The sequence below is a fragment of the Phodopus roborovskii genome, unplaced genomic scaffold (genome assembly GCF_943737965.1).
Source record: "Phodopus roborovskii unplaced genomic scaffold, PHOROB, whole genome shotgun sequence".
Taxonomy (NCBI): domain Eukaryota; kingdom Metazoa; phylum Chordata; class Mammalia; order Rodentia; family Cricetidae; genus Phodopus; species Phodopus roborovskii.
Genome location: NW_026126515.1, coordinates 11,672,853 through 11,689,498, shown reverse-complemented (window position 1 = coordinate 11,689,498; position 16,646 = coordinate 11,672,853). Strand labels below are relative to the sequence as shown.

The window sequence follows — 16,646 nt, the reverse complement described above, 5'->3', positions numbered from 1 at the left end:
GGTGAATGAGCTCCGAGTGCATCTTCTCAACCACTTGACACACATCATCAGGTTAGGGTCGCAGGTTCACCTAGGCCAGAGGGGTGGATTCCTCTCCTTCCCCCCACCCCCAGAACAAATTTCTGGTACAAATAACAAAACTCATTACTTTCAAGTTTTCACTTTCAGGTGTGCCTTTTGTATTGCTCAAACAATAAAATAGATCTAACTGTTTTATCACCTTGTGGAAAGTGTAAGCAACAGTAGAGAAGAGTAACGAAGCCAAAATATCTTTGCCCAGTAGCCGGAGAAGTCTGAAGAGTCCTAGCTAAGACTGCCTATCTACCTGTAGACCTCACAAGGATCTTTTTCATCTGTCTGTGTTACTTGGATGCTAAGGAACGTGCATAGCAAGTAACAGAAGCCAACTCAACTAAGCAAAAATAATTTGTTCTAAGGACATAGTGGTGTGTAGAATAAACAGAAAAGATGGACACCTGGGCTTTAGGAAAATGTCCTGTCAACTTATGCTTTGTCACAAAACATCTCTAAATTTGGTGGCTCAGGACCATCAATCGAGACGGGATTGAACATCCCAGTCTGTGCGAGGCTTAGCTGGTCTCCTTGGGGACTTACTTGGTCATTGGAGTCTCTAGTCAGCTGATTTGTTAAGCACAGTATCGGTTTTCTTCCATATGGTTACCCATCCCCTGAAAGAGCGCTCGCACGATGGTCTCAGGGTCTCGAATGCTGGGAAAAAAGTAAAACCCAAATGTGCAAGCATTCTTAAATTTCTACTTGTAGTACATAATTTCATTCTTTTTGGTTTTTCGAAGTAGGGTTTCTCTGTGTAACAGCCCTAGCTGTCCTGCAACTAGTTCTGAGGACCAGGCTGGCCTCAAACTCACAGAGGCCTGTCTCTGCTTCCCAAGTGCTGGGATTAAAGGGGTGCACCACCACTGTGCAGCCATAATTTGATTCTTAATGATAGCATACACAGGACCATACTCACAGTCAGTGGGGGACAGGATGGACCCAGAGCATGGATACAGATGGGAAGACTCCCTGGCCTTTTTGGTGTCCTCCAGCTGTGGTCGAGAATCTTGTCAGTTTTGTCTTTTTTTATTATTTTTTTGTGGTGCTGGGCATTAAAACCAGGTGCCTGTGCAAGCAGGTTAGCAAGCACTCTACCACTGAACTCCATCCCCCACCCTTGGATTTATGAGATGGGTTCTCAGTTTACCTCAGTTGAACCCTTCGTATATTCCAAGAGCCAGCATTACAAGTGTGTTCCACCACACTCCTTCTCAAGGCAGTCTTACCTCAAGTGCTGCCGGCTTTTTAGGGATCCTCTATCTGACTAACTTAGACCCTAGCCTTTGTGTGTCTTTGAGTAAAGCCATTCAAGATTTCCAGATGGAATCTTTGTTGAAGTCATATATGTTGTGGATGGAGGCCCTTGTTCTGCAATCTATAAAAGCTATCTGGAAGAGGATAGTTCCCTAATGAGCAGTTATGAAGCTGTAATCCAAAGGAATAGGAGGGGGGTGCAGACCATGCAAAGCAATGCCCCGACACACATTGCTCATTTTGCTAATGTGGTCTTTCTCTGGATCTTTCAGCAACAGTAGGACTTTACTGAAAGGAACAGTAAAAGCTTGTTTGTTGAAACATCAGATTTAAACATTTAACTCAAAGCACTTGCTATAAAGCTAAAGCTAGTAATGTTCCGGCATGGGCCATAATCTCATAAACTTCCCCTTCTTGTCATGGCTGTATGTTCATTAGGCACCAGGTAACTAGCCAAGAAAACAAACAAACAAAAAAAACTGTTCTGTGAAGTTACGAAACCCACCACCCTGGCTGCAACTATAGCAATTATTTATTTGGGTCACTTTCATAGTTTCCACAGAACTAGAGGCTGGCTTCCAGACTTTATAGGAAACAAGAAGGAGATGGTGGAGCCAGCTTTGTTAGATTCCAGGCATCAAAGAAAGCTCTAACAGGGTGTTAGCATTGTCACCAGGCAATGAAGGCGTTTGACTGAATTATTGCCCAAATAAGTAGAGGCATTTAAGGGAATAATGGATCTTATTTGCGATGAATACTTTTCCTTTTGGACTGACAGCAAAGACCATTTTTCTGACTATAATGGTCATTTCTTACAAAAAGATGGGAGGAGGTGTTATCTGTGTGTGTCTGTGTGAACCTATGCCAAGTATGTGAACCACAAATGCCTAGTGCTCCAAGTTAGCTTTCTCCAAGTGTTTGATCATGTTTCTTCAAAAGCTTAATTATGTGCTTCTAATAATTATTGACAAATAAGACTGCATTTTGTCTATAAGTGCCAAACTTAGATGTTTTAGTTAATCTCTTATAACATTAAAAAAAGAAAGAAAGAAAGATATTTAAAGGAAAGTGAACAAAATGAAAGTTTTAAAAATCTTCCATACCACAGTATGCAGTAGTATCCTTCAGCTAGTTTGGGGACTTCTCATCTGGACCACATATCGTATACCTTTGCAGCCTCCTAGTACCTCAGGGATAATGGAAAACTAGGGCCTTTGTCTTGTCCAAAGTGTGTTTGTGATTTAACAGTTTCATAATGCCATAAATTCTTGTCATTCTTTGTTAACAGTGGTTTTGTGGATGTTGTTGTCGGCGTATATCAAATACAGACACTTGTGTACTTCATAATGCTCATTATTTTTTAGGGTTTATCTTTAATAATTACAGAAAGATTTATGCTTGTGGAATTTTCTATCTCTTTCCCTTCCTTACATTCTTCTTGCTTTGTTTCTATTAGATTAATAATAATGTGATTTAAAACATACTTTCTTTCCTTCTTCCCTTTAACATTTCTGAAGTAATCATATACATTTCCTATTACAATAACTATGGGCCAGGTGCTTGCTCCTCCCTCTCCCTTTTCCTCTACTCTCCCCTCCTCATTCCTTCCCCACAAACTAGTGTTACAGGCATATGGATGCTGGGAACTTACCCTGGGTCCTCATTGAGCCATCATCTACCTTGTTGTTTTGAGACAAGGTCACACGCTGACCCTGGAGCTCACTGGCTTGACTAGACTGCTGGCCACTGAGCTTTTCAGTGATCTAAACATTGCTATGATAGCTATGATAAACACCCCCCCTGTACACTGTGACAAACTTGAAGAATTCTTGAGTGACTTGAGAGAGAGAGAGGGAGAGGGAGAGAGAGAAAATGAGTTTTGTTTTTGTTGTTTTGTTTTGTTTTGTTTGAGACAGGGTTTCTCTGTAGCTTTGGAGGCTGTACTGGTGTGTGTGTTTTGATGGCTGTGGATATAACCCAGTGGTAATGTCTAGCATAAGTGACAACCTGAGTTCATTTCTCAACACTGAAATTCATGAACTTAACATTGAGTCTAATGCTTCAGTCCCTAATATCTAGACCTTTAAATAACTTGGTTTTGAAAGGAATTTATTATAAGAAAATTATCTTTACTAGAGACACAAGCCCTTTCTTCCTTTTTTAAAAATGTATTTTTTTTTTTTTTTTAATTTTTGTCTCAGGAGAGAATGAAGGGGTCTATTTTGTGGACAAGGTTTCCATCAGAAGGGAATCCCTTGGCAAGAGTATAAACAGCTTTGGCAGAAAGCCACCCTCCAAAGGGACAGGGCTCAGCTTGTCTTAACAAGGCAAAAGGAATGTCCCTAGGAACAGTGATGGCCAGCAAGGGACAGTATGGGTGGAGTCACTGTCTTCCTGGGAGCCATTACACTGAGGTTCTGTGAACTGTATGACTGCTTACTGTATTTTACATGGACCCGCAATGTTCCCCTTAGCTTTCGTTGTAAACACAATAATGATTTAACAAATGTATAAGGTGTAAATAGTATATGCTTAGGTTGTTTCCTTCCCTCTCTCCCTTTTCCTCCAGAAATAAGTATATAAATAAATTGTACGTCTACAAAAGCACATCTTAAGACCCATCTCTGCAGGGCTACACATACAGAGAGCTCTTTTTGATCATTGTATTCTGGGGTGGCCCTTGATAGGTACATATTCATACCATTTATCTTGCCTTTGCAAAATGGGAGTGTGTGTGTGTGTGTGTGTGTGTGTGTGTGTGTGTGTGTGTGTGTTAGAGTTGTAATGCTGTTGTCTATCAAGAATCTCCCTATAGTTTTTGTGTAAGTCGGTGATGGGAGATGTCATTCTGTATATATTTCTCATACTGGTTAATGAATAAAGCACTGTTGGCCAATAGGAAAGGAAGATAGGAGGGACTAGGAGACAAGGAGGAAAGAGGCAGTAGTAAGGAGGAGAGAAGATGGAGAGTCTAGAGAAAATAGAACTGCCAGCCGCCTCTTGCTGGTAAGACCACGTGAAAATACATAGATCAGTAGACATGGGTTAATAATTAAGACAGAGTTAGCCAATAAGAAACAAGTAACTGGCCAACAGAATTGTATCTAATACAGAGTCTCTGTGCATTATTTGGGGCTGGCACGGCGGCGGGAGGAAAAACTGTACTCCTTACATAAGTCCTAGGATTTGAAGTCAGATCCTTGAGCTTACAAAGCAAACATGTTACTGAGATCTTCTTTGTCCTCAAAACATCCTTTTTTATTTCCCCCTTTGAGACAAAACTTTGCTGTATAGTCCTGACTGATCTGATTCTGTATAGTCCAGGCAAACCTCAAATTTATGTCACTCCTCCTGCCTCAGTCTCCCGAGTACTGCAATTCCAGGTGTATGTCACCATGCCTGCTGTCAGTGATCCTTTTAATTAAGGAAATTGCTGTCTGTTTTAATGAATTTCTCGGAAGAATGGATAACAAGTCAGCCATCCCTTCCATGTGTAATTATGTGTGCAATTGTGTATAGCATTGCTGGTTCGGTATAGTTTTATGTGAAACGCATGAAGGATTAGTGAGACACTCATCATACTCCAATGTCTTTCCAGTTGACTCAGAACAACTGGCAAGAGAAATAAATAGTGGGTGGCATCACACACACATAGGCGAGCATTGATCTACACCACACCAAAACAACTTCCTCATGCAGGCAGTAAACCTCTGTCTGGGTGTTTGACAGTTTTTAATCTGTTTGTATCGTTATCTAAATCCATCCCTCCTTGCTAAAAGCATGTGGTCCCTTCCCCATAGTTCCCTCATACACTTAGGGACTTACACTACACAATAAGTTCGAACCATTCTTTAATTAAGACCTAAATCTGTTATTTCCTTCCTTGAAGGCCCCGTTAGGACAGAATGTTACCTGCAATAACCTTTTAAATTATAAAATATATAAACCCAGAGATGGAAATTTTAGAGAAAAAAAAAGAGAGAGAGACCATACTATGATCATTTCCTCGAATTACTGCTAACTTGTAAACATTGTCATAGTTAGGTAGTATCCACTGAGTGCTTTGATTTCTTAACAGTCGCCTGGTTACCGTTCTAAAGGCAGTGCAACCTGGAAGGATGGAGCCTGAAAATGAAAGTGGACTAAAGTCTCATGCAATAGCCAACTTTATTCAGAGCATCAGACAATTGTACTCTGAGGGTTGAGCATGGTCACATGAGTAAAGTTCTCATGAGGTCAAGCTGTATGCAATCGCAAGGACAACAAGCCACACATAGAGAAAACATCCCCCCCCCCCCATAGAGGCAATAAGAATTAACAGCGACTGAAATAAACTCGCTCTCTATCCGCTCCACCTGGAAGGAACATGAAAATGGAGTCGAAGAACAATCCCATCTTTTTTGGAGACAATGAGGTCACAAGATTCTCGTCTTATGTTCTTGAAGTTTTCTCACAAGCACTAAGAATCCCCCTCACGGAAGTCCATTTTCTTTTTCTTTTTTTTTTTTTTTTTTTTTTTTTTTTGACCGTATTCTGACCAGTGACCAAATTGTTCACATGTGTGAATTTATTACACCCATATGGAGGGTGCTCACATTTTGTCATTTGATCCATAATTATTTTGAGGCTATGTACTATCATAATGACTGACAAAATATAGTTTATTTTTAAAAAGTCAGCATAGGAAAGCCATTTTGATGTTTGTAAAATTAGGAAAACACTCAGAGCTAAGTGCACAAAGCACCTGTCTCACACAGTAGTGCACCTGTTTTGAAAAACTGCATTTAATGTGGTGACTGCATGCCACTGCAAGATCATGAGACTTCCACTCGCTTGCTCGGAGTGTTCACTTTATCCACTCGAGGCTGCTTGGGGATTTTTTTGGGTTCTAGAGAACATTCTAATAATCTTTGCCTCCCTAGCTTCAGTTTCTTTTAAGGTCCTTCATGAAAACTCCTCATTTGAGTCTTTTCTTTTTCCTTTCAGACAATTCCTCTTCCCTCCAGGAAGATGAAGACGTAGAGATGGAGGCTATCAGTTGGCGGGCTGGCAGTCCAGCCATGAATGGACACCCCACTGTTCCACCAGTGACCACTGCTCGTTTCCCCAGCTGGGTCACTTTTGATGACAATGAAGTCAGCTGCCCTCTGCCACCACCAGTCACCTCTCCCATAAAGCCCAATATGCCATCTGTTCCAACTGCGGTCCCAGATGTACCCTACAACTCGACTGGGTCATTTAAGAGGGACCGTCCCAAGAGCACACTGATGAACTTCTCCAAAGTTCAGAAGCTGGACATCTCCCCCTTAAACCGTCCACCTTCTGTAATCGAGGCACCGCCCTGGAGGGCCACCAATCCCTTCCTGAATGAGACCCTCCAGGATGTACAACCCTCCCCTATCAACCCGTTCAGTGCTTTCTTTGAGGAGCAGGAACGGCACTCCCAAAACAGTTCAGTTTCCAGCACCACAGGCAAAAGCCAAAGAGATTCTCTCATCGTCATCTACCAGGACGCCATCAGTTTTGATGACTCAGGCAAAAGCCAGCCCCACCCTGATGCTATTGAGAAGCTCAAACAACTCCAAATTGACGATCCTGATCAGGTTGGCAGTACCACCCTGCCTGATGATGACCCCATAGCGTGGGTTGAACTAGATGCTCACTCTCCTGCCTCAGCTCTCTCTCAGCCCAGGGATGGATGGCCAATGATGCTGAGAATCCCCGAGAAGAAAAACATCATGTCCTCTAGGCACTGGGGGCCAATCTACATCAAACTGACAGACGGCGGTTGCCTGCAGCTGTACTACGAGCAAGGGCTAGAAAAACCATTCCGTGAATTCAAGCTGGAGATCTGCCACGAGGTTTCAGAACCCCGGCTCCAAAACTACGACGAGAACGGGAGGATCCACAGCTTGAGGATAGACCGCGTCACTTACAAGGAGAAGAAGAAATACCAGCCCAAACCGGCTGTGGCCCACACAGCAGAGAGGGAGCAGGTGATTAAACTGGGCACCACCAGCTACGATGACTTCCTGAGCTTCATCCACGCGGTTCAGGACTGTCTCATGGATTTACCCGTGCTGTCCATGGACTTGAGCACGGTTGGCTTAAACTACCTCGAAGAGGAGATCACAGTGGATGTGAGAGACGAATTCTCTGGCACAGTAAGCAAAGGAGACAACCAGATCCTCCAGCACCGCGTCTTGACGCGAATCCACATCCTGAGTTTCCTCTCTGGGCTCGCCGAGTGCCGCCTGGGCCTCAATGACATCCTTATCAAAGGCAACGAAATCGTTTCTCGTCAGGACATCATGCCCACCACCACCACCAAGTGGGTGAAACTCCACGAGTGTCGCTTCCATGGGTGTGTGGATGAGGACGTTTTTAACAGTTCCCGGGTTATTCTGTTCAACCCTTTGGACGCGTGCCGGTTTGAGCTAATGAGGTTTAGGACAGTGTTTGCTGAGAAGACCTTGCCCTTCACACTCAGGACGGCGGCGAGCATTAATGGGGCAGAGGTGGAGATGCAGAGCTGGCTGAGGATGTCTCCTGGCTTCTCTTCTAACCGGGACCCTCTCACTCAGGTTCCCTGTGAGAATGTGATGGTCCGCTACCCAGTGCCCAGTGAGTGGGTGAAAAACTTCCGCAGGGAAAGTGTTCTAGGGGAGAAGTCTTTGAAAGCCAAAGTGAACCGGGGGGCAAGTTTTGGCTCGGCTGGTGCCTCTGGCTCTGAGCCTGTCATGAGAGTAACTCTGGGAACTGCCAAGTATGAGCATGCCTTCAACGCCATTGTGTGGAGGATAAACCGGCTGCCAGACAAGAACTCAGGTAGGTAGGGATTCTCTGGAAGACAACTAACTCCTGAGGCTGCTTAAGAGCTGGGGTCAACCTTCTCTCTAGCCTGTGCAGCATTTCATTAGGTTGTGTGGTGGGAATGGTGGTAACAGGGAAGGGACAACAGGAGACTAGAAAATCTGCATGTAGTAACAACGGTGATGACCTAGTATATGCCGTCTGTTCCCCACCTTACCATTCTTCATCTCCCATAATTGTTATACTTCTCAACTGAACAGCTGAACAGCTTTCCAGAGCAGCTTCTGAATTGTGTGTGTATGCATGTGTGTGCAAATGCATCTGTATTCTGAATTGTGTATGTATGCATGAGTGTGTGCAAATGCATGTGTATTCTGAATTGAGTGTGTGTGCAAATGCATGTGTATTCTGAATTGTGTATGTATGCATGAGTGTGTGTGCAAATGCATGTGTATTCTGAATTGAGTGAGTGTGCAAATGCATGTGTATACACATATGTGTAGAGGCCAAAGAACGTCATCAGATGTCATTGCTAGGGCACTAGCCACCTGTTTGTGAGAAAGGGTCTCTCACTGGCCTGGAATTTAATTGTCTGGCCAGTGAACCCAAGTGATGCACCTTTCTCTGTTTCCCCAGTTGTGGTTTGTTGTTGTTTTAATTGTTTTACTGTTTTGTGTGTGGGTGTTAGGCTGCACACACATCTGTGCACCATGTGTACACGTTGCCTGCAGAGGTCAGAAGAGGCTTTCAGATCCCGTGGAACTGGAGTGCCAGTGGATTGTGACTCACCATGGGGGTGGTGGAAATAGAACCTTCTAGAACAACCAGTGCTTTTAACCTCTGAGCCATCCCTCAGGCCTATGCCCCACTTTGGGATTCTGTGCCAGTGCCACCACACCTGGCTCTTTAACTTTAGTTCCTAGGATCAAATGCAGGACCTTATATTAGCACTTTACTTAGTGAGCCATCTCTCCGGCACTTTCAAGCTTTGTTCTTCTGGAACTCATTAAGTGTTAGCAGTGGTACAAGAAGCAGTTCATTCCCAGATGAATGAATGCGGATTCTGAAGAGAAAACTTCATCTCCTTAATGAGGGTGAAAGAGCCCGTTCCTATCCAATCACATACAGGGTATATGGGGGAAGTGAACTTCTGCAATTAGCTACTGTCAGTCATAATATCTCCAGAGCCGGGGTTTGGCATTGGGACTCTTGGTGGAAAAGAGACTAAATATCCAGGACATCAAGGTCCAAGGGACCAGAGTTCCACCAGACAGAAAATAGAGAAAGTGTTTGACTTAAACAAACAAACTTCCCAACCGAGCTGCCCTGCCCGCTGCTGCTAGGGCCCGTGCTGCTGTGTCTGAGGGAGTATGGAAGGCAGGTACCAGCAAGACGTTAGGAGTGACAAAACAAGGCAGCAATAACCAGCCGTAAAGAGTTTATGTGTAAGTGACCTCAGACGCCTTCGAAGAACCTGTGATCTCACAAGCTTTAAACCACTTCCCTTGTCTGTGATAAGCTGGGCCCATCAGTTAAGGAAAAGTGGATTATCTAGTCAGGCAAAAAAAAAACGAAGAAGAAGAAAAGGAAAAAAAAAAAAAAATACTGGCTTGAAATCCTGGTTGAAACACCGTGCCCATACTTTCTTGTATTACCACTGTTGAATATTGCAGTGTGTTTGGCTACAAGTGTGGAATGGCTGCATTATCCTATCTTAAATAGAATTTGATAAGATAGCAAGAGACCATGCAGTCTAATCAACTCCTGAGACTGCCCGAGGAGTAGGCAAACGGCAGGGCATTCTGTGTCTGACACTGGGTGTAGCAGTGTCAGCCGGAAGAGACAATCAGACCTCTGTGTTGGAGGCCGGGGCGGGCGGCCACCCTCTGCTTCCACACTGACAGGATTTTTAAAACAGTCTTCCTTGCTGCATTTGCTTACTCATTGCTCAGCATTGTGTTCTCCTGGTGCTCCTGTGCTGGCTGCCTAGCCGGCCATCAGGCCCACCTCACCCGACAACAGAAATGAGAAGCACTGAATTCTCTCTCTTTTGGCACAGATGCCCTGGGGTATTCTGAGAGAGCTGTGAAAGGAACAGGCTTTCAAGCTGGGACCTTAGATGAAAAAGCAATATCTTAGAGATGATGTTACTCACCTGAAGTCACAAAAAACACAATCAGGGATCTCTTCTCAGTACCCCAGATCCCCTTCATAGATGGAGACAAGTAGATGCATGTCACAAATAATCTCCACCGTGGGAACAAAGATTTGTAGTTTCTGGAGGCATACAAATAATCTCAAAGCAACTTGAAATACTTAAAAGTTCTATGTGAAGGATTTAGTTATTTGCAACAAGGGCTGACCATAAATGGAATGGGGGGTGGGGGTGGTCTTCCATATGAATAGGTCGTTGATCTGAGGAAAGGTTAAACACCACATATCAGAAAACAGCTCCCGGAGCAGCACTAGTCACAGAAACTAACAGTTGTCACCTCGGTACAGCCATGGAGACAAGTTTTTATCATCAGTTTTGGTCCTTGGGCCACTTGGCTCAACTTGACAGGTGACCAGAGCAATCAAGCCGAAGAGACCACGGAGGAGTGCTGCTTACTGGCTTGCTCCTCATGAGTTGCTGAGCCTGCTTTCTCATAGAGCCCAGGACCACAAAGCCTAGGAATGGCATCGCCCACAATGGGCAGAGCCCTTTCCACCAATCACGAATGAGGAATATGCCCTATAGTCTTGCCTCCTGCCTTACCTTATAGAGGCATTTTCCCAGTTGAGGCTTCTTCCTCTCTGATGAGTCAAGTTGTCATAAAACTAGCCAGTACAGCTGACAATTGTTGCCCAGCTTCTGCCTTCCTATTCACAAAGCCAAAGAGCTGGTGATGAACTTTGATTACAACCCATTTTCTGAGTTGGTAAATTGGTCTTTGGGGGGCCAGGTGGTTTTTGTTTTTTTTTTTTTTTTTTTTCAAGGCAGGATTTCTTTGTAGCCCTGGCTGTCCTGGAACTCATTTTGTAGACAGGCTGGCCTTGAACTCACAGAAATCTGCTGGTTTCTGCCTCCCAAGTGCTAGGATTAAAGATATGCAACATCATTGCCCAGCTGGTAAATTGCTTCTTACAGTAGTTTTTTTATAACCACTACCTCCATTGCCATGGATCCCAGTGAAGGCCAGACAGACTAGTCCCTCTGAAAACACTGTCCCCTGGTCCTACGTGGACATGCATGGCCCACAGAACACACTAAGAGATGAAACATTTGCCCTGAAACATAAGTAACTTTTTTTTTCTTTCTGGGATTCTGGTTCTTATTATTCTAGGTAAAGAGAAAGCACACCAAATGCCATGGATCTTTTTTATTTACTTTTTTTTAAGAAATAAAAAAGTCAATCTGAATTTTAATGCTAAATTTCATCAAGAAAAACAAGTTAATGAATATATATGTATGTATGTATGTGTGTGTGTGTATATATATATATATATATATATATATATATATATAGAGAGAGAGAGAGAGAGAGAGAGAGAGAGAGAGGTTTCCTGTGAATGAATACACTTAGAGACAATCTGAGGAAGGAGTCGCCTTTTAAAAAGAGGAATGATCTCTCAGCATTTCAGCAATGTCAACTAAAGCTAATTAGATCAAAACAACTGTTCCAGTTCCTATTGGAGTTGAGAGGTCTTGTGCATTACAGTGAGCAAATCCTGTAGCAGCGTACCAAGTATTTAGAACCTGATTTAGAGTTGGCAAGATCTGATCTTCATTCTGAACTCTACTGCTTAATGGTGGTGTGACCTCAGGCAATTGACTTAACCTGTTCGGAGAAATCTAATTCTTCTCATCTATGAAGTAGGATCATTTATAGCCAGCTCATTGAGAATGAGATTGGACGGTGCTTTTAAGTGTGAAGCAGAGTGTTAGTGGTGCTGATAAATGATGGCTTTATAATTAGTCTGTGCCATGCAGAATGATAGATTGAGCAGCCTCGATTTCAGATCATGCTTTTTTCTTATTACATGCATCTTAGTTCAGTTCCCTTCCCTAGAAACCAGTGCAAATTTTTCAGTTCGGTTTCCTAGCCTAACTCTGTAGAAATAACCATTAAAGTACTTTACATTTCTGAAACAGAGAAAAAAACAAGTACTTCACTCCGTAGCATTCTCCTTGGAGAGAGGGTGTGTATCTTCTGTCTGAGATTGAAAGATCCCGCCCAGAACAGTAACGAAAACTGGAGTTGTTTACTTGGAGAGGCAGGAAAGAGTTCTACAGTCAGTCAGCCATGTCACGCTGTTCATCTGTCGCTGCTTGATGCTCTCCATCCCCACTCTTGTCCCACAATCTGGCCTCTGTGTTTGGGAACCATGAACTTATTATGACTCAGACAAAGGAGCGACAGCCTACAGTCATAGATAGATAGCTCTGCCAATTTCTAGCCATGACCCGTGGCAGCTTACTTTGCCTCCAGAAACCTCAGTGATCTTAAGGCAGTAGTTCTCAACCTCCCTAATTCTGTGACCCTTTAATACAGTTCCTCATGTGGTGGCGACTCCCCAACCATAACATTATTTTATTCCTACCTCAAAACTGGACTGTTATAAATCATAACATAAATATCTGAGATGCAGGATATCTGATGGTGACCCCCAAAGGGGTTGCGACCCACAGGTTGAGAACTGCTGCTTTGAGGGTTTGTGATGAGATTCAGCAAGAGTCTGTGTGGAGCATCTAGTATCATACCAGGTAAAGGGCACCCAGTCATCACCCTCTGTGTCTGATGAGGGACGATGATGCTCGAATGTCGTAGTCACAGAACTAAACTCGCCTTTAGCAGATCCTAAGTTTACCTGTAAGAACAGTTGACCCATAGATAACGGAGTTAACCTCCATAGCACCCCACTTCTGTTTAAATTTATTGTACAGCCCGCCTTTTCATACCCCTCCTAACCACTTCACTTTCCAGATGAGGAATTCAGGGCAGAAGAGAACAAAGGCCCTTCCACTTCGAGGACAACTACAAGTGGACTAAGGCATTCCGGCTACAGATCGTCTGCCCTTTGCATTGTGTTCCCTGATTTCATGCGTGCTTCTTTAAGTCTGTCACTTTCATACATCACCCGCCCACAGAAACATGCCTGCGGCATCTCTGAAAATACAAAATGTACTATTAAGAAGATTCATCTTGTAAAGGAAAGCAGTTTGCTCCAGGTGGCTGTCACTGAGGTTTTATTAGGTGTCAAGTGCTAACTAATCTCATCTCTTCACTCTTAAGCCTTGGGTCCCTTCTGTGTCTACACAGCTCTTTGACCTAAACAGGCAGAAAAGCCCCAATTTCTCAGACTGTGGGGGTTTGCTTTTGTTTATAAATGATGTTGAATCATTTGATTGTTTGTTTATTCTGTATGTGTTGGCATTTTCCCTTCATGTATGTGTGTGTGACGCTACCGCATCCCCTGCAACTGGAGTTACAGACAATTGTGAGCTGCCGTGTGGGTGCTGAAAATTGAACCCAGGACCTTTGGAAGGACGGCCATTGCTCTTAACCACTGAGCCATCTCTCTAGCCCCCTTCCAACTGTGGCTTTTATGCTAGAATTTCAGGCTGCAGTAATCAAGAGAGTCTGAGACACACAGAGCCTGATGTCTGCCTGCGGAAGCCCTCTTGCTTGGCATTGGCCCCTCCAAAAGTGCCAGGTGCACAGCCTGCAGACCGCCAGTATTATCAAAGTGGCTCTTTGGTTTCTTTTTCTTTTTAATTTCATCCTCAAAGACCTTGACCTCTGGACTCTTTCTTTCTGTTATAGCTTCTGGGCACCCACACTGTTTCTTTTGCCACCTTGAACTTGGCTCTGACCGGGAAGTGCCTTCCAGATTTGCCAGTTACGTAAACGTCGAGTTCAGCATGCCCACGACGTCTGCCTCCAAAGCAGCTGTGAGATCCATCTCTGTGGAAGACAAGCCTGGTGTCAGGAAGTGGGTCAATTACTCTGCACACTACAGCTACAAGGTAGCCTCAGGGGGCTCCGGGCTGATGTTTCCAAGTCCTTTTGTTCGTTCCGCCCCTCCCCCTTCTTCCTTTAGCAAAGGCTTCTCATATCAAGGAACTTTCCATTAATAGCTGTGGACGAATCAGCTCTGGCTTTAATGAAATAATCTCTCCCTGGTAAGCGAAAGGTTTGGAAAGAAAGAATTAAGGGGCTGATGACAGAGAAGAATATAGTGTCTGGCATCATGAATAATAACAGAAAGAGCAGTGGGACCAAGCAGTAATTGTTACTCATCTGTGGCATAATTCATGTTTTGGAATGAACTTGGAAATGGAGGGGAGTATTGTGAACGTGATAAGCTGAATCAAGTATTTCATCTACAGGAATTGTGTATCAGAACCAACATAGGCAGGCACAGAGCCGTAAGAGTGTAAGGCTTAAAAGCCAAACCCTTTCACAGTGATAATAGGATTGAGATGTCTGCTTTCAATGCTGGAGAGCTGGTTTTCTTGGGGAAAGGGAGGTAGAGACAGGGGTTGACAAGGTTTCCCTCTGTAGCTCAATCCGGTTCAAATCCTGTTCTGCCTCTGAGCGCTCAGATTATAGTAGGTAGATCGTTGTGAAAACAAGGACTTTTAACACTTGTAGACTTTGGTAGAAGAACGACTTCCAAAGAGGGAAGAAAAAGAGACACTAAAGGTTTTGCAAGGTTGTTTGGTAATTTCCTACGTACTCTGCAGATTTATGTAATTTATTATTCCTTTAAATATTTTCTTAGTTGTGTCATCTTAAAACTTTTAACTACCAAAAAGAACAAATGCCCCATCTTGTGGCCAGGACAAAACTAGCACTCCCCCTGTCCCCCACAACTATGAACTGTAATTTTATCTTCCCTTGTTGCCTCCACATGGAGAAGCCTAATCTTCAATTTAGGGCTGGGGAGCAGACGGAATGATGGGATTCCTCGATTCAAACAGTCCCTTACTGTCTTAGCAGAGGCTTTATTTAAGACACCCTACTCTAAAAACATTTGATTATTCATTTGATTATTTATTTATTTGTTTATTTATTTATTTATTTATTTATTTATTTATTTGATGCATGGGGGTGTTTTGTCTGCATGCATGTCTGAGCACCACATGCTTGCAGTGCCTGAGGAGGCCCTGGGACTGGAGTCACAGACAAGGGTGAGCCACCATGTAGGAGCTGGGAAGTGAGCCCAGGCCCTCCGGAAGAGCAGCCAGTATTAACCACGGAGCCCTCTCTTCACCCAAGGCCTGTTACTTTCAAAGGGCAACTTCTTGACAGGATTTTACAGAAGATGGGCTAGCCCAGTAAATGCTCTGATACTTATTAGCGTAGAGATTTAAAAGAAACGAAGTAGCTGGAGGAGCCTTAAGTGGTCAGTTACAAAAGGCTGTAAACTGGGCAGTTACTTGCTGAACTGGATCTTGCTCCTGTCCGTTGGAGATTATGGAATAGTGGAGCCAGAGACACCAGGACTATTCAGAGAAAACCCAGTGTCCGTTCTGAGTGAGGAGCAAAGATAATCTCTGAGCAGTTCTGAAAAGAATAAAGAGTTTGCCAGGACCACAAAGAAGAGAGGATTCACACCTTCCAGGGGCTCATGGTTTAAACCGGACTCAGCGGTTCCATTGTGGCACAAAATTCCAGGCAGCCCCAGGAACCGAGGCTCTTCTGTTTTTGTGCTTTGCCTCTCCCTCTTATCCGAGATATGCTATCCTTCTTTTATTTCTGCAGGTGGAAATTGAACGAAAAAAGAGTTTGAAGCCAGACTTTGAGGGAGAAGAGCTGGACAACCCAGAGGAATGTGGGGTACAGTGACAGTGGCCTGTGTAAGGACCTGAGGAATGCTGAGTCAGGATCGGGTGTCCTGAATAACTCAAGCTTAGGTCAACACCGGCTGTGGCTGCTCCCTGTTGGGGGCTGTCTACCACAGTTTCCTATGTGCAGTTAGTTACCTGTGAGTGACAGGAAATCCCGAGGGGCTGCTTTCAATCCACTCCTTGACACAGCATGCCTGAACACCTGGTGCACCCGGCTTTTGGAGTTTATTGTGTGTCAAGCCTCCTTGTCTCCTTTCTGCTTCTATTATGGCATTGGTGTGTGGTTTGTGGTGGCTGTTAGAAACCCAAAAAGAATGGCCAACATCAGCGTTGGCACAATTTGCTCCCAATATCCATCAGTCACTTGTCAGTTTCTGGAAAAGGCAGCCTGGAAAGTTAATCAAGAATCCATCTTTCCCTCTGTAAAAGAATCAGAGGAATTTCAAAACCATTTCCTCTTTGAGTCTACTAGGCCTTTTCTAGAAGTCTCCATTCTTTAAATGCTGGTTTTACTCCACAGAGTTTTTCCAGATGTTTTGTTTCCCTTCTGGTTCTGGATTGTTCAAGATCAAAATACTTTTCCAGCATCTACTTTTCCATTTGCTATCCCGAGTCATGATGCACAGTGGGAGAGGCCAGTCGGATTTTTTTTTTTTTTTTCCAAATT

General features: G+C 43.8%; 1 protein-coding gene across 1 annotated transcript in view; it reads left to right on the top strand.

Annotated features, from left to right (window-relative positions):
* Ston2 (stonin 2) overlaps positions 1-16,028 on the top strand; it is a 92,698-nt gene extending 76,670 nt beyond the window's left edge. Inside the window, exons 4-6 of the mRNA XM_051196150.1 lie at positions 6,316-8,157; positions 13,950-14,152; positions 15,894-16,028. Coding sequence (XP_051052107.1) covers positions 6,316-8,157; positions 13,950-14,152; positions 15,894-15,977 — 2,129 coding nt within the window. The 3' untranslated portion in view covers positions 15,978-16,028. The remainder of the gene's footprint in view (positions 1-6,315; positions 8,158-13,949; positions 14,153-15,893) is intronic.
* Positions 16,029-16,646: the final 618 nt, after the last annotated feature.